Raw genomic sequence first — 22,333 nt, forward strand, 5'->3', positions numbered from 1 at the left:
GTTTTATTTGGTGAAACTTCTGGAGACTTAAGCCTGGAAGACAGTTTCTCAGATAGCTCCAAGGGACAGCTCTGAAGATATAAGGGAGGAGCCAGGATATACAGGAGTTTTGCAACAAAAACCAGATAGTCAAAAGATTGTTGTTGTTTAGTCACCAAGTTGGTTCCTACTCTTTTGCAACCCCATGGACTGTGTAGCCTGCTAGGCTTCCCTGTCCATGGGATTTCCCAGGCAAGAACATTGGAGTGGGTTGCAATTTCCTCCTCCAGGGGATCTTCTCAACCCAAGGACTGAACCTGTGTCTCCAGCATTGCACGTGGATTCTTTACTGCTGAGTCACTGGGGAAGACCTAGTCAAAAGATTACCGTTAATTAAAGAAAATCAGACATCTAAAGTTAATGAATTTAGAGTTTTTCTGTGTATGAGAAGATGCAAGAGTAGGCTTATTGAAATCATTTGTATGCACCTTAACTATCTAGGGCCAGTATCTCAATTTTCTCCATCTTGAATCCCCTCAAAGTACACAATTGGGGGCAGCTGCAGTGGCTGCTGGCTTGATGGCCACAACATCATGAGTTTACTGATATGGTAGCAAATATAAAAGTATGGAAAATATGATTCTGAGCTTCTCAAAATATACCCTAGCTTTCTTTGGGGAACAAATGATACCAGCCCAGTAAATTACGCATGAAACAGTTCTGTAAGACACCACTTCTGGAAAAAACCAAAGTCTCCCATATAGGGCCCTCCCATCTCCATTTATCTAAACTTGAGAATTTCCACCCTTCCCACCACCCCTTCTGTATGATCAGGCCACCCAAGATGGCTGTTTCCTTGCTCTCTGTACATCCCCTGCTCAACCAGTGCCTGCTTCACTCACGCCCCACTCACATGACTGACCTTCCTACATTCTTGCCCCTGGCCCCAGGTAATGATTGTTCTAATCTTTAGATCAGAACCTCTCCACCAGACAGCTTATCAAAGGGGCGGTATGGGGCGTGCTCCCTGGCTGGTTTCCCAGGTAACCAATGGGCCAACTTGACTTCAATTCCCCTTTAATTAGTAATCTGCCCCTGCCCCGGAGCAAAGCCCACCGCCAAGTCCTGTCTGCTGTCTGCCACAAACACGGTGGGGTGTTGTTCCAGGACCTTGCTTCATACATGCAAGCTCCCCCATCCATTAAATCACTGATGTCTCTGTTGCTGACTCTGGGCCTTTTTTTCAGTCTTGAAGTTGGACAAGCCCTGGGTTTGCAGGCCTGCGGGGTGCAGCCCAATACCTTCCCGCATCACTGCCTTCTTTCTGCCTCTTGCTGGAATTCAGAATTGATCAGGCCTTTAAAGATCATCAGGTCCAGTGTTTTAATGGAAGAAACAACTAATGGGTTGAATCAGGGCCCATGCCCAGGTGTGTGGTTTATGAGAAGTGAAGAAAGAACAGAAAGGAAGAGCGGCCTCCTGTTGCCTCTCCTTGTTATTTTTTCCACCTGAGCAGAATCCCTGAAATTAACTCATTTGCTGGTGGACCTTAATGGGGCTTATGACACAGGAAGAAACAGAATTTCGTCTCTGCCTCTGCTTCCTGATACACACACCCCAAAACCCTTGGAATCTCTGAAGGACATGTCTTTTGTATGGTATGGATGGCTATGGGCTGGGGGCTCCTGGATAGCCTCTGAATGGCGGGGTGGGTGGTTGCCAGGGGAACCAACCAGCTGATTAGAGGGCTGGCCCATCGGCCCCAACCTCCTGGAAAGGTTGAGCTAATCACTAAGGGCTAACGATGCACTCAATTGTGCCTGTAATGAAACCTCCATTAAAAAACAAACAAAAAAAAAAACAAAAAAAACACCTCTAACCAAAAGGTTTAGAGAAAACACACTTCTGAGCTGGTGAACACTCAGAAGTGCTGAGAGAACAGTATGCCTAGAGGGGTCACGGAAGCTCTGTGCCCCTTCTCCCATGCCCTAGCCCACTCATCTCTTCTAGTGGCTGTTCCTAAATTGCATTCTTTTATAACAATGTAGTAATCTGGTACAGAAACTGTTTTCCTGAGTTCTGTGAGCTGTTACAGCAAATTATCAAACTTGAGGAGGGGTTATGGAAATCTCTGATTTACTTTTTTAATTGAACTATAGTTGATTTACAATACTGTGTTAGTTTTAGGTGTACAGCAAAGTGATTCCATTACACACACACACACACACACATATATATATATATAACATTTTTATATTTATACACATAATCTTTTTCAGACTATTTTCCATTATAGGCTATTACAAGATATTGAATATAGTTCCTTGTGCTCTACAGGGAATCCTAATTGTTTAGCTATTTTAGAGATAGTGGTATGTATCTGTTAATCCCAAACTCCTAATTTATCCCTGCCCCCCTTTCCCCTTTGATAACCGAAGTTTGTTTTCTATGGCTGTGAATCTGCTTCTGTTTTGTAAATGAGTTCATTCGTGTTATTTTTTAGATTTCACATGTAAGTGATATCACATAACACTTGCCTCTGTCTGACTTCACTTAGGGTGGTAATCTCTAGGTCCATCCATGCTGCTGCAAATGGCAATATTTCATTCTCTTTTATGGCTCAGTAATATTCCATTGTGTATGTGAATATATACACACACACCACATCTTAAATCATCTACTGATGAACATTTAGGATGCTTCCATGTCTTGGTTATTGCAAACAGTGCTGCTACGAACAGCGGGGTGCATGTATCTTTTCAAATAGAAATTTTAATCTTTTCCAGATATGCCTAGGAGTAGGACTGCTGAATCATATGGTAACTCTGTTTTTAGTTTTTTTTTTTTTTTAAGGAATCTCCATACTGTTTTCTATAGTGGCTACATCGATTTACATTTCCACCAACAGTGTAGGAGAATTCCCTATTCTACATATCCTCTCCAGCATTTATCATCTGTAGACTTTTTGATTGGAGAAGGCATTGGCACCCCACTCAGTACTCTTGCTTGGAAAATCCCATGGACAGAGGAGCCTGGTAGGGTGCAGTCCATGGGGTCGCTAAAAGTCGGACACGACTGAGCGACTTCACTTTCACTTTTCACTTTCATGCATTAGAGAAGGAAATGGCAACCCACTCCAGAGTTCTTGCCTGGAGAGTCCCAGGGACAGAGGAGCCTGGTGGGCTGCCGTGTATGGGGTCACACAGAGTTGGACACGACTGAAGTGACTTAGCAGCAGCAGCAGACTTTTTGATGATGCCATTCTGACCGTTGTGGCTTGCTACTTCATTGTAATTTTGATTTGCATTTCTCTAATAATTAGGGATGTTGAATGTCTTTTCAAGTGCCTGTTGTGTGCCTTCTTTGGAGAGAAGTCTGTTTAGATCTCCTGCCTATTTTTTGATTGGGGAACCTGTGATTTATATCCTTTCAAGGGTCAGAAGCAGAGGTGACAACTTGGACTTGTAACTGGAGTCTTAAAGAGGAAGGAGGAGAGGGGAACTCCTATGAGACTGAGCCCTTAACCTGTGGGGTTTACCCTATTCCAAGTGGTTATTGTCAGAGTCGAGTTCAACTGTTGGTGACTGCTGAGAATTAGAGAATTGCTTGGTGTGGAGAAATTCACACATTTGGTGTCACAATTAAGTGTAGAGAAGAAACAGGTTTTTCTATTCTTGTTTAGTTGCTGAGTCATGTCCAACTCTTGCGACCCCAAAGACTTCCGCCCACCAGGCTTCTGCTCCTCTATCCATGGGATTCTTAATACTGGAGTGGGTTGCCATGATATCCTTCAGGGGATTTTCCTGACCCAGGAATCAAATATGAACCTCTTATGTCTCCTGCATTGGCAGGCAGGTTCTTTACCACTAGTGCCACCTGGGAAGCCCATGGGAATACTTGTCAGGAGTTAAAAGTCTTCATAATTGAACCAAGCAATTCTCCTTCTAGGTATCTTTTCTAAGAAAATAATCAGAGAGTAGAAGGAGGATAAATATGTAACAACAACCCCAGAAACAGCCTTAATGTCCAACAATAAAAGTAAATACTTTAAATTATAAAAGCTTCCCTTGTCATGGGAAAATGTCCATGATATGTTAAGGATATAAAACAAAAATACAGTTATGATCTGTTCTATACTAAAATCATTTATAGCAAGATGTAAATAAAGCATGATACTTTTCCATATCTCAAAAAATGAAGACTTTGGAACCTTCAAGAAGAGAACAGGACTATTAATATTTGATAACTACTCCAGGAAAGCTAAGGAAACCTTTCCTTCCAAAGTCTAAAGGGTATGTATGATTCCAAGTTTTTCCAAGAACAGTCTCCTCACCACCTAACCTGGGAAGCGCTTGCTTTGAAACTATTAAAGTGCTTCCATGTTTTTGTGGTGACTCCGAACCTATCTTCATAGCTTTTGCTGCTTGTTCTTTTGTTTTAAATGCTGCAAAGGCAAATCCCTTTAGATTACCAGTAGACTTTTAATGCAGTGTACTTATGCAAACATTGCCACACTTCTAAACACAATCCAGTTGTGATCAACATTTTTGGGAATTAACTCCTATGACAAATTAGAGACAGTATTAAACATGTAAGGATTTCATAACTATCATCTTACTCAGAAGGTCAATACATTTTTAATTTCGAATACTGATTTTTTTTTTTTTAAAGGAAGACTCTGAGAGGGATTTAAGGAAGGAAAGGAAGAAAGCAAATAACACTTACCAGGCAATCCATATGTGCCAGGTCCCTTAGGTTCATCACTTTATCCCATCATCACAAAATGCACAGGTAACCCTCTCCTTTACATTAGCTCTCTTTTTTGATGGATGAGAACACAGGAGCTCCAAAAGTGCTGAAGGAATTGCCAAAGTCTCGGGGCTGGTCAGTGAAGGATCGGCCCATCCTGTCCTGCTCCCAGACTTTTGTTTTGTTTTGCCACCACATCTTGCTGCCCAAATACTTAGGGAGCTTTGGCTCCACTTCTATTGCCATTTGGAGTTTGATTAAAAACAAAATGCAGACCATGTTATCACAAGTGCTTTCAATACACATTTATTTCAAAACCACAGCACAGTAACTATAATGTCAACATAACCATATTTCCACACTGAGCAGGAAATCACCATTCTCGTGTGCATCTCCCAAGAAGTGGGGGCTGACTCAGAGGCTCCGTACTGTGAGTAATGACTAGAACCCCCATTCTGAACTAGGAGTTCTAAACCATTAAACATTTAATTACCACTCTGGCAAAGCAATGCACATTACCATTTCTAAAATGTAGCAGCACAGAGATTTTAAATGCATCTTTATTTTTCAGAGTCTTCAGTATTCACAATGTGTAAAATGAAGCGGAGTTTTAAATAAAATGCTATGCCAAAACACAGTTCCTTAAAAAGACCCGATGGAGAGGAAGGAAAATCGCATATGAATAATATTTATCAGTGCTTACAGTTGACATTAACTATAGTTTGAAAAGAATAAAAATACTCAAGACTTCAACATTCCCTTACAAAAGTATACTTGGCAATAAAATAAAAATCTATAAAACCCCAAATATTACAAAAGTAAAATGCAAAAAAAATCTTTTTATTAAAATGTAACATATTTACATGGTAAGAATTATTTTAAACTGCACAGAACACTCAGAAGTTGCGATGAGTGTCAGAGGGGAATTTATCACACACACTCAATGTTTGGACAGTTGTATAGGCCCACCAGGTCAAAGACCCAGGTCAGCAGATACACACATCCCCTGGCATGACAGTTCAGTGAGGGCAGATTTTAAGCCTCCTCCCTGCGACCTATTTTTGCTGGAGAAGGCAATGGCACCCCACTCCAGTACTCTTGCCTGGAAAATCCCGTGGACGGAGGAGCCTGGTAGGCTACAGACCATGGGGTTGTGAAGAGTCGGACACGACTGAGCAACTTCACTTTCACTTTTCACTTTCATGCATTGGAGAAGGAAATGGCAACCCACTCCAGAGTTCTTGCCTGGAGAATCCCAGGGACGGGGGAGCCTGGTGGGCTGCTGTCTATGGGGTCACACAGAATTTGTGCACTGTGTCTCATGCTAGAAGAACATCTTCCCAGGTGCATGGGGTGTCATGTGAGGAGGAGTACCTCCTGGCAGGAAGCCTGTGTGTTAACTGGATCTTAGTGTTGCTATTTAAAAGTCAGGTTCTGGGAGGAATCTCAAGAGATCATCTGGTCTATCCTCAGTTCTTTGGGACCGCCCCTGCCCCTTCTCTAAATTAGAACCACAGAGGCAGGGAACCTGCTGAAGCCTACTGGAGGACTCATTCACACTGACAGTCAGAACTTCTTTGCTCAACTGCAGCCGTTTCAGCCAAAAACCATCCTCAGGGTGGACCAGATTTCAACAGGCAGAGACTCTGCTCTTCCACAGAATGAAAGGGAGTCAGGGGCCTCACTGCAGCCTGGGGCTGGGAGGAGGGTCAGGGAGAGCAGGGACGGTAATGAGACTCAACCCTCCAGGAAACCCAAGGAATGGGGGAAGATGAAGCCTCTACGGCACACCAGGACCCCAGTGTGGGTTGTGATGGCCATGGGACTATTGCTCCCATGCCAGCAGCAGCCTCTGCTCTGTGTCTGCAGCCATCCTGCCTCTGCTTGCCTTCCTGCTCTGACAGTCCTGTGTTGCAGAGCCACGAAAGCCAGAGAACTATAAATGGAGTGAGATCAGACCAGACACACTGTGCCTTGAAAACAGAGGGAGAATAAAAAAGCACTTAGGCTTTCAGATTTTTTCAGTGATTTTTGTTGGATGAACTTTCTGGTTTGCTTCCAGGAATGTGACTGAGAGGGTGGAGGCAGATGGAAAAGTCTGAATGGAGTAGGGCTTGCTGATGTCCTTTACCTGGATCTATGTCCACTTGGACCTCATGTCCTTTACTTGGATCTAAGGCCACTTGGACTACCCAAGATTTCTCTGCATCCAAGAATTGGTTTGAAAAGTAATGACTTGTACAAAGCGCGTAGAATGCAAAAGGGTACTGAAGACATGAGAGACTGCAGATGTCTAGATTCCCACTGCTTTCTTGGAGAGGAACAGGAACCTTCGCTCTGCCAACCAGGGCTTCCGTGAGGGTGGTTCCAGATGGTGGGCTCCCCCTTCCAGTGTTCCCACCGCCCTGGAGTGTGAAGGAGGGTGATGTGCGAAGACAGTTCCTACCTCCAGCTCCCCTGCAAGTCCTCTGCCCTGACTTGCTCTGCTTGTCTCCCCATTTTTGGACCACCTCTCTCCTGCCTCCATTCTTTAAAAGCAAAAACTTCTAAGTGCCAGGAGGATGTGGTTCTGGAACAGATGACAGGGTAGGTTGTGGAATATCCATCCTTGGAGAGCTGAAAGAGCAGCTGGTCAGACAGTGCAGGCAGGATATGCTTGGAGGCAGGAGGTTGGGTCAGATGACTCTGAGAACAAGCCGGTTTCAGGGTTCTGTATTTCAGCATCTGCTTCCACCACAACTCCTTGTCTCCACAGCTCCTCTTCCACCTTCACTCAGCAGACATATTAACAAATGCCTGCAGCCTGGCTTCTAACTCCTTCAGTGGGGTCTCCATGCTTCCATGACCCTGGCTCCCTCTTGCTAGAAGGCTTTTTCATCTGCCTGATCCCATGTCTGAACACTAGTAGATCTGAATGCTTTTGGAGCTTGGTAGTTTTCCCTAAAATTCTTCCATTTCTTTTCAAGCCATCAAGACAGATTTCTCTGTCTATCCCTTCAAAAGCTGTTTAGAGGGACTTTTTTACTCTATGACAGTTACACATAACCATATACATTGATCAGGGACAAGTATGGGTTTCTAATGGCCCAAGAAAACAGGATTTAAAACATATCTTTCCAAACAGATTTAAGATCCCATAGACAGTCATAGAAATAAGCTACAAACAGCCTTTAGGGGGTATTGCTAGCTTTGAATTACCTTTGTTATGAATGAACTCATCAGAATATGAATCTCTGTGAGGGCCAGGATGCTGTCCTATTTGTTTCTGTATCCTCAGAGCCTAGACCAGCACTCAGCATGCAGCAGAAGCCTCAAATATACTGGTTGAATTATGTGATCCAGCTTCCTCCATCCCAGCCCTCCTTCTATCTTTTTAAAAAATACAGTCTGCCTCTCCCAGCATTTAAGTGGTTAGGATGAAATCCCTGCCTGGCTTTATTTTAGAATGTTCTATTATGTTCAAATTGTATTATAAAGTACTCAGAAGCAAAAAGATCACAGTCTGCTATAAGATAAAAGAAGCAATTTTGTAAAAAAAAAAAAAAAATTTAAATCTTAAAAAAAATGAAATAAATTTCAGGATCTAGATAACAAAGAATTTACCGGTAAAGGTATACTGATAAAACAGTGAATAGGTAAGGCAATCAGTAGCTGGTTCATTAGAGTAACCTTTCCCCCAATTAGAAGGAAGGACAATTACAGGCTTCAGAATGCAGCACGGAACTGCATGTGCCTGGGGATCTTTATTAACCTTGAGTAAAAAACACAACAAATGCGAAGGGGTTTCTGCATTCTGAGATAAAAAAGGGTGAAATGTCAGGGCCAAGATATCAGTGTTTTTTCCCCTGAAAAGGACAAGGGTAGCTGAATTTCTCTGGCACGTGGGGCAAGGATTCTGGGGCACAGACTGAAAGGACAGTGGGTTATGGAGGGGGATGGCTCCACTGGAGACATTTACGTCACATACTGAAATGATTTCTCAGCAATAACTTATTGATCTGGAAGAGCAGTGCAGCATGAACTAGTGAGTTCAGGGAAGGACTGAGAGGAAAGAGACCACCCCAACACACACCCTCCATTTTAGCTGGAATCCAGCAGGACCAGACACCTGCACCGACTCTTCCAGGCCCCTTCTCCGAGTCACAGACCTTCCTTGACCTTATATATGTGAAGGTCAAGGAAGTGATTTTTGGGACTTGTGGATGCAATCTTGTAGATGAGGGAAGAATTTTCCTAATACTCAATTTTCATAAGCCTCCAAAAGATTTATTTCTGGTGAAGAGGAAAGTAAGCTTGGAGATGGAGATACTGGCAGTAAATAAACCCATCTGCAGAACTGAAACTTGCCCTTTGGAGCATCTTTGGGTTTCTGAAAGGCCTTAGAAGGTAGGACTGCACTGTGATGTCATTCAGTCGTTTCTGACTCTGTGTGACCCCATAGACTGTAGCCTACCAGGCTCCTCTGTCCATGGGATTTTCCAGGCAAGAGTACTGGAGTGGGGTGCCAGTGTGGCTTACATTTACTCACAGGTGGACACATCCGAAGGGCTCCTACAGAGCCTCCTGCCCCCAAAGCAGCCCTTCTCTCTCTCATGGGCTGATGTCCCAACTTCTATCATTAGAAACTCTTTGTTTTGGGTGTTTAGTCTTTGTTCTCTGTTGAAACTTAAATTCTTTTTAGAAAGGAAATGCACAAGGTCTTATGAGAACTGTATCTTGGTGTGCTTTTATTTGTTAAGTCTTGTTTTCGGAGGAAGGTAAAGGTGCCAACAATCCTCTCAACCTTCTAAAGGAATAGTAACCCACTCGCCAGACAGGGATGATGAGAAGGTTTGGGATTCCTCATGCAAAAGTTGATTCAGTGCTCCCAGAGAGATCCAGCTTCTGTAAATTCCAACTGAACAGAATACCTTCCCCTGAAACCAGTCATGGTTAATGATAGTATGAGAAAAAAAATTTAGGTTCCAGATACTCATAATTATTTGGGAAACTCTCGTTGGTTTCTTTTAATTGCTAGTTCAGGAGATTATTATTATTATTTTTTTTAATCTTTCTAAAGTGTCCTGAAAGGTGGAAACATCCCTTGTTTTTCCGATTCTCCTTCACAGGCACACACGTAATTACTCTGTATACAGAATGAATAAAAGGGTGAATGAAGGAAGAGCAGATATGTCTATGGCCTGAGAGTTTCTGTAAGTGCCTGGCACCTATAACATATGACTAATGGGACTTTCCTTATAGAAGATCCTTGTTTGTTTGAAAAGGTAATGTGTAACTGAAAGGACCAGTGGAAAGGTATTGCATGCCTGTCGTTGTTTTCTACTTTCTGTTTGGTCTGTGTGTGACCAAACAGGTGCATATCAGAAGCTATAAAACTCTTCAGCAAATAGGACCATCTACTTGACCCTTCTATTTTAGAAGTGAGGAAGCCAGGGTCCAGAGAGAACAGGTGATTTTTCCAAAGCCCCAAGGTTCTCAGCAGTTGCCCTGAAGAGAGAGACTGAGACCCAGGCCTCCAGACCCCCTGGACTTTTGGTTCATTTCCCTGAAAGCTATTGTACCCTTGTTACAATCTCAGTGAAGCCTGGTTTCCTAACACCTGGATACAGATCAGACCTGACCTGCTGAACCTCCATGCTCACCCTATAAAAGATCCGCCCAGCTCTCCTGGCAGAATCTGGCTGTTAGAGATGACACTGTTGCAGAGCAACTTACAATTCTCCAGTGCTGCAACTCTAGAAATATCAGTTCAAGGATCAACTTTACCATCTGATCTGACAGTTTGATTTCTACAGGTACAAACTCACTGCTGACTCACAATGAATCAAACCAAACCAAAGGATGGGTTTCTGGTCTGGCCTGATTCTGGTGAGCAAATGCAGTACTCTGACCTGGCTCCTAGGATGCTATCTCAACAGCAGATGAGATTTTCTCTTATTGCATTTGATAAATTTAACAGTCCTTGGGTTTTATATATAAAGTCCTTTGGGGAAATAAACAGCACCTATAGCTTATCTTCTATCAGAGACAAAGACAAAGCCATGTCTTCTTGTTGCTGAATGTGTGGTCTGTGTTCACGTATAGGGACTCATAAAAGGAGGACCACTGCGCACACAGGTGGGTGTATGTCAGTCACTTCCTAATACTTCAATAGAAGGGAACTGAATTTCCAATAGAAGGGAACTGAACTGGAAGAGACCTCAGAGAACACCTCTGTTCACTCTGTCACTTCAGAGCTGTGGGTAAATGAAGGGACTTGCTCAGGGTCAAACAGCTGAAGATACCAGGCCTGGCAGCAAGCTGGGCCCTGGGGCTTCTAGGCCAGGGCTCTTTTTCTGTCCTCTCTAGTCTAGTTCATGATGAAATGGCTCTCTTCAATAATAGTGACAACTCAGATAATGTGGCTCGCTTCCATGCATAGTCAGAAATAAGTAGGAAGATACAATCAGAGAGGGAAAAGCTGGATGGGGAAGACAGCAGGAAAGAAAGTGACTGAACAGAGCTCAGATCTCGTCCTGCTACACTCCGATTTTACTGGTTGCTTGAAAGTTACAACAGCTAAGGGAGGTGACAAGGAAAACACATTACCAGAACCTTCATTAGCTATTATGATTATTTTTAATGGGATTGTATAGGTTGTCCTCACAACTTTCTGCTTTTCACAGCATGGCATGCTTTTGCTGAGATGGGGGCCAAGCAAACTGTCAAGAAAATCTGTTTGGATTTTGGGGGTGGGTCATTCATTTTCTTCTCTCATGAGGCATGGACCTGAGTTGGTGGCATTTAAAACTGACTATATTTCCAACAAGAAAACCAATATTGCACATTGAAATTCACCTTTTAACTTGAGAATATGATAGAGCTTGATGGCACATAACCAGATGGCACAAAACCATGAAATGGTTAACCGCTGCTACGTTTGACACAGATTCGTCTTAGAGAAAAATAAGGAGCTCAGAAGCTCCTGCCTGAAGTGTTAATGCCAACATGGTCTCAAGAAATAGTTCCCAAGATGACTTGATTTTAAATCCTAAGTTTTTATACTTATGTATGTAAATGCATAGAAAATTTTCTGAAAGGACTCAGAGGGATTACTTCTGAAAAGGAGAATGGATTAACCAGCATGTGTTTGGAGGTAGACTTCACTTTATATTTTTGTATTGGGTATTTTACAATGGGTATACACTCATGTGTATTAATTTTCAAAAATTTAAAAAGAAAGAAATTTTACTTATTTCTGGTTTACACATTGATCACTTATGGAAGGAATGCTGGTCTAGGAGTCAAGTGATCTGCTAAAACTGAGCTGTGTCATGTAACCTAAGGGATTCTCTATTTACTTATTTGTAAAATGGAGTGGTTGGATTACATTATCTCTCTGATTCTACAGTTCTTCCAGGTAAACGGGAAGAAAGCCAGTCTGAACTAGAGGAAGTCTAAATTAAATGACAGTTTTGAAAGTATCGTTTTCTAACATTAGTAAATCAAGTGTCTCCAAGTCATTCTTGCTGTTTTGATCAGGACTACAGAAGCCTTGCTCACAAACTAAAAGAGCTGGGGTGTGTGTGTGTGTGTGTGTGTGTGTGTGTGCTCAGTTGTGTCTGACTCTTTGCAACCCCAAGGACTGAAGCCCGCTGGGCTTCTTTGTCTGTGGAATTTTCCAGGCAAGAATACTGCAGTGGGTTGCCATTTCCAGGGAATCTTCCCAACCCAGGGACTGAACCGTGTCACTTGCATCTCCTGCATTGACAGGTAGATTCTTTACCTCTAGCACCACCTGTGGGGAGCCCCAAGAGCACTGTACTGTAGGGCTGATCTGGTATTCCTTCTGGAGCCTCATAATGCACCAAATATAGCATGTTTAGAGCTAAAATGAACTCTGTTCGTTTTCAAGGCAAACCATTCAATATCACAGTAATCTAAGTCTACGCCCCAACCAGTAATGCTGAAGAAGCTGAACCTGAACAGTTCTATGAAGACCTACAAGACCTCCTAGAACTAACACCCAGAAAAGATGTTCTCTTCTTTATAGGGGTCTGGAATGCAAAAGTAGGAAGTCAAGAGATACCTGGAGTAACAGGCAAGTTTGGCCTTGGAGTACAAAACAAAGCAGGGCAAAGGCTAACAGAGTTTTGCCAAGAGAACGCATTGGTCATAGCAAACACCCTCTTCCAACAACACAAGAGACGACTCTACAATGGACGTCACCAGATGGTCAACACTGAAATCAGATTGATAATATTCTTTGCAGCCAAAGATGGAGAAGCTCTATACAGTCAGCAAAAACAAGACTGGGAGCTGAATGTGGCTCAGATCATGAACTCCTTATTGCTAAATTCAGACTTAAATTGCAGAAAGTAGGGAAAACCACTAGACCATTCAGGTATGACCTAAACTAAATCCCTTAAGATTATACAGTGGAAGTGACAAATAGATTCAAGGGATTAGAACTGATAGAGTGCCTGAAGAACTATGGATGGAGGTTCGTGACATTGTACAGGAAGCAGGGATCAAGACCATTCCCAAGAAAAAGAAATGCAAAAAGGCAAAGTGGTTGTCTGAGGAGGCCTTACAAACAGCTGAGAAAAGAAGAGAAGCAAAAAGCAAAGGAGAAAAGGAAAGATATACCCATTTAAATGAAGAGTTCCAAAGAATAGCAAGAAGAGATAAGAAAGCCTTCCTCAGTAATCAATGCAAAGAAATAGAAGAAAACAATAAAATGGGAAAGACTAGTGATCTCTTCTAGAAAACAGAGAAGGAAATGGCAACCCACTCCAGTGTTCTTGCCTGGAGAATCCCAAGGACGGGGGAGCCTGATGGGCTGCCGTCTATGGAGTCGCACAGAGTCGGACATGACTGAAGTGACTTAGCAGCAGTAGCAGCAAAGGAACATTTCATGCAAAGATGGGCACAATAAAGGACAGAAATGGTATGGACCTAACAGAAGCAGAAGATATTAAGAACACGTGGCAAGAATACAAAGAAGAACTATACAAAAGAGATCTTCACGACCCACATAACCATGATGATGTGATCACTCACCTAAAGCCAGACATTCTGGAATGTGAAGTCAAGTGGGCCTTGGGAAGCATCACTACAAACAAAGCTAGTGCAGGTGATGGAATTCCAGTTGAGCTATTTCAAATCCTGAAAGATGATGCTATGAAAGTGCTGCACTCAATACGCCAGTAAATTTGGAAAACTCAGCAGTGGCCACAGAACTGGAAAAGGTCAGTTTTCATCCCAATCCCAAAGAAAGGCAAAGCCAAAGAATGTTCAAACTACCACACAATTGCACTCATCTCACATACTAGGAAAGTAATGCTCAAAATTCTCCAAGTCAGTTTTCAACAGTACGTGAACTGTGAACTTCCAGATATTCAAGCTGGATTTAGAAAAGGCAGAGGAACCAGAGATCATATTGCCAACATCTGTTTGATCATTGAAGCAAGATAGTTCCAGAAAAACATCTACTTATGCTTTATTGACTATACCAAGGCCTTTGACTATGTGGATCACAAGAAACTGTGGAAAATTCTGAAAGAGATGGGAATACCAGACCACTGTACCTGCCTCCTGAGAAATCTGTATGTAGGTCAGGAAGCAAGAGTTAGAACTGGACAGGAACAACACACTGGTTCCAAACTGTGAAAGGAGTATGTCAAGGCTGTATATTGTCACCCTGCTTATTTAACTTATATGCAGAGTACATCATGCGAAATGCCGGGCTGGATGAAGCAGAAGCTGGAATCAAGATTGCCAAAAGAAATATCAATAACCTCAGATATGCAGATGACACCACCCTTATGGCAGAAAGCAAAGAAGAAAAACAGAGTCTTTTGATGAAAGTGAAAGAGGAGAGTGAAAAAGTTGGCTTAAAACTCAACATTCAGAAAACTAAGATCATGGCATCCGGTCCCATCACTTCATGGCAAATAGATGGGGAAACAGTGGAAACAGTGACAGGCTTTATTTTTTGGGGCTCCAAATCACTACAGATGGTGACTGCAGCCATGAAATTAAAAGACGCTTGCTCCTTGGAAGAAAAGCTATGACCAACCTAGACAGCATATTAAAAAGCAGAGACATTACTTTGTCAACAAATGTCCGTCTAGTCAAAGCTATGGTTTTTCTAGTAGTCATGTATGGATGTGAGAGTTGGACTATAAAGAAAGCTGAGCACCAAAGAATTGATGTTTTTGAACTGTGGTGTTGGAGAAGACTCTTGAGAGTCCCTTGGACTGCAAAGAGATCCAATCAGTCAATTCTAAAGGAAATCAGTCCTGATTATTCATTGGAAGGACTGATGCTGAAGCTGAAACTCCAATACTTTGGCCACCTGATGCAAAGAACTGATTCATTTGAAAATACCCTGATGCTGGGATAGATTGAAGGAGGGAGGAGAAGGGGATGACAGAGGATGAGGTGGTTGGATGGCATCACTGACTCGATGGACACGAGTTTGAGCAAGGTCTGGGAGTTGGTGATGGACAGCAAAGCCTGGCGTGCTGCAGTCCATGAGGTTGCAGAGTTGGACACGACTGAGTGACTGAACTGAACTGTTAAAATGGATTGATGTGTTTTTATCATTTCTCCAAGTATGCTGAAATGAATTCCATGTTTTGTCTCATTTTTTAGCTGTTTTTTAAAAAATTATTTCTCCCTTGTTGCATGAGCAGAACAGCCAGGGTATTGTGGTTTTATGCTCTCTTTCTGAGTGTTGGCTGAGATGGAAAGTTGCTGTCTGAAGTGTACCAGGTTCAAAGGCACAAGAGAAAGACTACACGCACGAGCTTAGTCCACATTCTAAAAGTACAGCAAATAATAACTAGGGAAACTTGTGAGAGATCGTTGTAATTCCCTTCCCATTGCAGGGGAATATTCTGATTTCTAAGATCTGGCTGTGAGAAGAACTGTTAGGTTTTTCTGGATTTGCCTGTGTTCTGATCATGCTATCATCCTGTTCAGGAGAGGACAGCCTGGGTATCTGGCTTTACTACTAGCCAGGAAAGAGACTGAGTTTTTAGCTCCAGGTCTTAGGGAGGGGTTGAGGGTAAAGAAGCTTGTGCTAGGAAGTCAGCTCAAGGAAGCAGAGACCATGATGGAGCTGAGAGCAGATTCGTGCAAGTGTTCAGAAAACTGAGGTACAGGGCAGTGAGGACAAGTAAAGAGGAGCCTCAGGAAACTTTTACGTGAAACAAGGGGTTGGTGTTTCAGTCCTGACCAAAAGCAAACTAAAATTGTTTATAAAAGAAGGGTGGTTTAGGGGAGAGATTTAGGGCCATGACGGAGGATGAGCTGGCTAGATAGTATCACTGACTTAATGAACATGAATTTGAGCAAACTCCGGGAAACAGCGGAGCACAGAGGAGCCTGCATGCTACAGTCCATGGGGTCGCAGAGTCAGACATGACTTGGCGACTGAACAGCATTCCCTGTACTCTGCCCACAGTCTCTATCATTCCCATCCCCTCAGAGGTGACACTCTCAAGGGTCTCTTAAGGGCTTTGGTATTAGTCCCTGGAGGCCATCCCCTAAGTCTGAGGTTCCAACTGAACCAGGAGGTGACCTGGAAGGACATGAGTGTTCAGAGTGGCCAAGATGTCTGCCTACTGAGCAGAAACTCATCACTATTGAGCACAATGGATGCTACTAAAAGTGCACCTAACTCTCCCTGTTAAGTTTTGTTACGGGATAGGCCAACACTCTCCCACCTCAGTATTGTTTATATTTCCCAACAGACTAGCAAACTGTTGATAATATGGAAATAAGCTTTTATACCATTCTTTTCTGTATGATTATAATCCTACAAAGTGGAATTCTATTTTTCCTACATTTAGAAATAGATCTGATGAAATATCCTCATAGTTTTCTATATGTTTCTTTTTCAATGGGACACTTTCTTCATATCATAGCTTTTGCATTTGTATAGTAACAGTATTTCCTGTATTTACTTTTTCAGGGACAAATGTGAAATTATTGTGATTTTTAACATTAATTTAAAGCAAATCTACTGTGCATTTGCATTTGATCTTGTTTAAAATGAAGCTTGTACTTATGCAAACAGCAAGATGAATGCCTAGATTTTAATAAAAATAGTAAAAAAAAAAAAAAAGAGAGAGAATTAAAAGATGAGATGGGAATTCAATTCCTCAATTTAAAATCTCTTAGTTTGAATCTCTCATTAGAAAGGCTTCATAAAGACAAGCTTTAAGCATTCTCAATAATTAAACATGAATGTATGATCTATGTTAAAACATGGCCCTGAGGCTATATATGCTTAAATACACAAAATGGTGCTTGACTCCCTCTTGTTAGCTTATTAGCTCTGTCCTCCAGTGAAATGCATTTGTGTATCTAATTGCTCTGTATCTCCACTACATACCATATTTAAAAAATGCTTCTTCCCATAAACTGAAGTATTCTCTGATAAGCCACAGGGAACTTACACTATATTGTAACATGTCCTTACCAATTAATACTGCTACTGACTTTGTTTATGAGGACTGAATTATTCATCAGAAACTTCAGATCCTGTCACTCACTGCAGGCTAAGACTTTAGAAATGTTAGAACACCAACAGGATAGCGAGAAAGAAAATAGATTTTACTTAGAATCAAGCAATCACCTCATTTTAAGGGCATTTTACTCTCAAGCCCCAACGTTTCTGAACATGAAAGTGTATTCATGAACATCCCGAAGTGTATACAAATTAAGCTCCAATTCTGTGAGGCAGAGAAAAACACTACTTTGGGAGTTAAAGATGAGGGTTATAGTTAGTTTTACTTTTGTCATTAACTAGAATTGTGACCTTTTGCAAGGCCCTTTATCTCTCTGGGACTGTTTCTATAAATTATAAAATGAGTGCTTGGATTAGTAGAGGGTTAAGATTTTTTTAATTATAAAATTAATTAGGACTCTTTAATGTTTGTTTATAAAGTGCAGGGATAACAGCTGTTCTTCTGATGCATGTGAGAAATACAAAAAGTAAAAAAAAATTTTTTTGGAAATACACAGGTTAGAAAATAATGTGTAATCCGCCCCCTACCCCTAGAGCCTTTTGGTGCTCTATCAGGTTTGGGATGCGAAATTTGATCACTTAAAAAAACTGCTGCAGTTTGTGATTAGAACAATTATCTGCCGGAGGGGTTAAGCAGAAGTAAATGAGACAGACCCATCTCATCTCATGTCACATATGCTAAAAACAGTGATTGGTGCCTGGTACAACAAAGGGATTTAAAATCACCGCCCATTTGGGGTGTTTTTGAACTAATCAGTCTTTTAGGCAATACTTTTAAACGCTATTTTTCACTTTGTGTTAAAAATAGAATTAACCATAATTAAAATGCTCTGCATGAGAAGTCTTATAGCTAAATTTTATATAGGAATGCCCTGAAACACAACAAATCTCACTAAAACCAAAAGCATCATAATTCTTCCCTTGCCTTTCTAGCCTCATTCTAAACAGGAGGGGGTGGTGGTTATTTTAGCACCCGGGTCATGGCCTGGGTCTTGACTGGCTTTCAGTTATACTGAAGAATTCTGCTTTCCTTTCATTTTTAAGAAGAATTACCAAGTTAAAGGGAACTAAGCCTAGCTTTCATAGGTTTTCTTCTCTTTAGCAAGTTCCTTCAGTTCTGGCTGCTGAGTTATTAGCAGGGAGGTTATAAAGGGGGATGGTCTAAAGCTGACTGAAGACAGATGTTAAATTTGAGGATTTCCTTACTTTCCAGGTTGCACAATTTAGGATCTTAGAAGGCTGGCGGTAATAGTCTCTTCCTCTAGGACGGAGGTGAGTTAATGCATAGCCTTCAACTTATCAAGGGGGAACGGAGGGAGTATATGGGACTATGTGTGATGGTGTGTGCATGTGTGCCGGTAGGTCGATCAAATGCTGACCAGGTTCCCTTAACCTTACTTCAGCACCCCGGCTAATGGAAGGAGCTGGCTTACACTCTGCCTGTCCAGGAAAAGACAAATAAAATAGATACTTAGCTGACAAAAACTGTACTCACATCCTCAAAAAATAATAAATAAATAAATATATATATATACATATATATATACATACATAGTTGACAATGAAGATACGGTTTTAAGTGAGGAAAAAGGAGAAGGAATTGGAGGAAGCTGAAAACAACGAAGGTAAATATTATTTTGGACTTTTTGAGAGAGAATTTGATTTTCTTGCATGAGGAGAATTATGTAAATCTGAAGAGTGGTAATACCATAACCCCACGAAAGCATATTACTTTATGTCATAGTGAAATACATGTCTAAGAGCTGTCCAATGGGTGTTATTTTTGAAAAAGCTGTCATTTACAGTAAGAAGGCAGGAAATGGCAAAATACTGCCCTCTCCAATATACTGACTCCATATAGAACTGAATATTTTATACCCTGAATGGAGATACAAGGAAGGAATTCAGAAATCACTCCACAGATTTGAAAGTTTCAAGGCTATAAATTGTTATTTTCAAATAAGGGTTATTTAATAAAATGCAACCCTGGTAAATAACAGCTGGTGCTGGATTTCCCATCCCATGCCACCACACATATATCTGCCCAAAGACACAGGATGTAATGTGGGATTTGTCATTTCATTTTTCACAAAGTGCTAAATCGGAACGGAATTACATTTTTTCATACAGCATTTAATGCAACTATATTAAACATTTAGTCACCTTCAATATAAACATTTAAGAGCCTAGTAGATGAAACTGTATTTCACAGAAACAAGGATAAGTTAAGATCGAGATACAAAGTATGCGCTCTGAGGTCACTAGAAAGCAGCTGGCCACCATAATTAAGGTGGCTGAAGCTTTCCAGTCTAATTACAAATCAGGAGTCACATAAGAAATTGCTTTATTAGAAAAAAATGTAGTGTACATGTGGCTAATTTCTATCATTGAAACACCTCTTGGCTATTTTATAATTAAAATCTGATATAGGGTTTAAACTTCTTTAGAAGTTAGTGGCATTTCTTCCTATTCTGATATGTGGCTTAGGGAAGGAGCTATCTTCATGTGATAGGCACCCTTTATTCCTTTTCATAACTAAAATGAACCAATCAGTAGCTTAGCACTGGCACAAAACATAGAGGGAATTACCTAGGTAGTGCTTTCTGGGTAAGCCCACACTTCTAACCCGACTCCGGCACAGGTATGTCACTGATGCAGTTTTAAATCCACTATTATCACTCAAGTTCCACATTATTATGACCTAGTAGTAATTAAATTAATGTGGTCACCTATAACCTAACAAAACCTCTGAATGAAGTTTCTTTCTTCTCCTTTTGATTTTTTTTCCTGTGCAATTCCAAGCAAATGTGCAGTAGGCAGTGTTGATTTCCAGTCTCCTTTTAAACTCCTTCGAGTCTGTGCTATTAAACTGAGACAACCACATCGAGATACAGTCTGTCATAGGATTCCCTGAAGCACAGAATGAGAAGGAGACTGAGCAAACACGACCCGGGAAGGCACCAGTTGAACCAAGACAACTCTGCAAGACAAAAACATGCACTTGTAAGCATTCACGTGTCCCCAGCAGAATGCCACTTGTATGCTGGCTGCAACCTGCTTGCTTTGCATTCAAAAGCACTTAAAATAAGCACTTATAATAAATGTGCCCTGGGACGCCTGAAAACCGGCTTTCAATAAACAGTGACAAATTTGGAGTCTAAGTGATGCATGGAATATGTTACAGGGCTTTCCTGTGGATATTTTTAATCAGTATTGCTTATGACTTTTCATCAGTTTAATCCACCTTGGCTTCAGTGGCAAGACAAAACAAATCTTACTTCAAAGAAAAAAAATCAATAACCTTTAAATGTTAGTTTGTTAATTATATATAAAGTGCCCTCTCTCACCATCACTCTTATCCTTGTTTTGAAATATCTGATGGATCAGACAGACAAACAAAATCACCTGAATTAAGATAAAACTTTTATATTTTGGGGGAAAGACATACCTAACTCTCAGCAAAAAATCATACAGTAATCACAGTAAAACATATTATATATATATATAATAAGTAAAACATTATAAAATGAATCCTAATTCGACCCTGTGAGATACTACTGAGAATACTTTGGCTTCTTTCTAGTCTTTTTTTCCTACCATCAGAATGGTTATGTATGATGCCAATTACCAGAAAACTGACAGAAATCATCTAAACAGGCAATTCAAATAATGATGTTTTTGATTTAATGGAATTGAGAATGCGCTTCTTCAAAAATGCTCATTCATGAATTCAGAACTCTCCGACAGGCCAATCTTGGGTCTCTTGTTACCAAAACACACATGCTGCCCAGCCCACTGTGCTGTCTCTGGCTGCTTCCTCTGGCTCCAGGGGCCCTGGAGCCATGTATCTGTTCAGCTTCCTTCTATCCCGACCCCTCTGTCAGTCAGTTCTGAGGTTTTGGTGTAGAAGTGAGCAGTTTCTTGGCACAAAGAATCTGGTGGTGGTGGTGATGGAGGGTGGGTGGGGTGGTTAACTTCTCTAGTTTAATATCCATTCAGCAATTTCAATTTAAAAAACAAAAATGAAGGAAATATGTTTCCTAGTACATTTTTTCCTTTGGGCACTGCTATACATTTTATATTTTCCCTCTCTGTTTCTACAGAATGCTAATACTGCCTTAATCTTCAAAAATCATCCAAAAGATTCTATGCTGCTGCTTTAGATTAATCCATAATTCATATGGCCAAAAGAGCAATTTATGCTCAGGAATGGAAATCAGAAAACCAATCGGTAAGAAAAGGTGCTGTAACACTTTTTTTCCCCTGGAATATGTTCACAAAAGCAGCCTCCCTAACCTCTCCATTTCTACATTTTAAAAGTCAGACATGCTATTCTACAGCACGCAACAAAGATGTGTATTTCAATGGTATTTTTTACACAAAGCTGGTTTCTGTCCTTTATTTGGACTGACTATAATCTAAATACTCAGAAAGGCTGTGATCTTTGGGATCTTGTCTTTATTCTAATATTCCCTGAAATGGCATACCCAGCATTTTCTGCTTTTATATTAACCAGATAGCCTCTGGATTTCTGACGATAATTTTAACAGGCAAAAAGAATCAGTGGAAAAATAAGAGAAAAAAAAGCAGCAAAATAGAGATAACAGCATAGCATTTATACGAAAAGTGAGCGTTTCTGACTTTAAAGTCAAATTTAAAATTTGCTTAAAGCAGTAGCTCAGGAAGTACATCACTTGACAAGAAATCTACATCAAGGACATTTTCTAAACCTTAGAGACTGTATTTCATGGGAGCTAAGGTAACACACATGTAACAACGATCAACTTGTCCTAGCTCTCATTAAACCTAGAAATTAGTCAAATATTGCCAAAGCAGACCTTTATTTCATCAGCATTGTAAAATGATTCCTTCTACCTAGGTTTAGATGAAATTTCTAGAAATAACTTGAAAGTGCTCTTCAGTGTCATGGTTTGTTGGTTGATGTTCACTACTGCACACACCTCTCACCGAAAAGCCAAGTCCATTCTACAGTGAGTTCATCTGGCTTACCCAACTACCAGTGTTCTGAGAAATTATTGTTTAGAGAGAAGAAGGTCAGGGAGGAAAAATTCTGCATTTTCCACT

General features: G+C 41.1%; 1 protein-coding gene and 1 long non-coding RNA gene across 2 annotated transcripts in view; one reads left to right on the forward strand and one right to left on the reverse strand.

Annotated features, from left to right (window-relative positions):
• Nucleotides 1–1,511: 1,511 nt before the first annotated feature.
• LOC147379880 (uncharacterized) lies at nt 1,512–21,489 on the forward strand. The gene is made up of 3 exons (XR_015164618.1): nt 1,512–1,637; nt 18,462–18,520; nt 21,352–21,489. It is a non-coding gene; the product is annotated as an uncharacterized LOC147379880 (long non-coding RNA).
• SLC49A4 (solute carrier family 49 member 4) overlaps nt 19,172–22,333 on the reverse strand; it is a 90,499-nt gene continuing 87,337 nt past the window's right edge. The window contains exon 9 of the mRNA XM_086403182.1: nt 19,172–20,228. Within this exon, the coding sequence (XP_086259308.1) occupies nt 20,113–20,228 (116 nt within the window). The 3' untranslated portion in view covers nt 19,172–20,112. The remainder of the gene's footprint in view (nt 20,229–22,333) is intronic.

This window comes from Bos grunniens, chromosome 1 (assembly GCF_055505025.1).
Source record: "Bos grunniens cultivar Pamir isolate PY7600 chromosome 1, Bosgru_T2T1.0, whole genome shotgun sequence".
NCBI classification, from domain to species: Eukaryota; Metazoa; Chordata; class Mammalia; order Artiodactyla; family Bovidae; genus Bos; species Bos grunniens.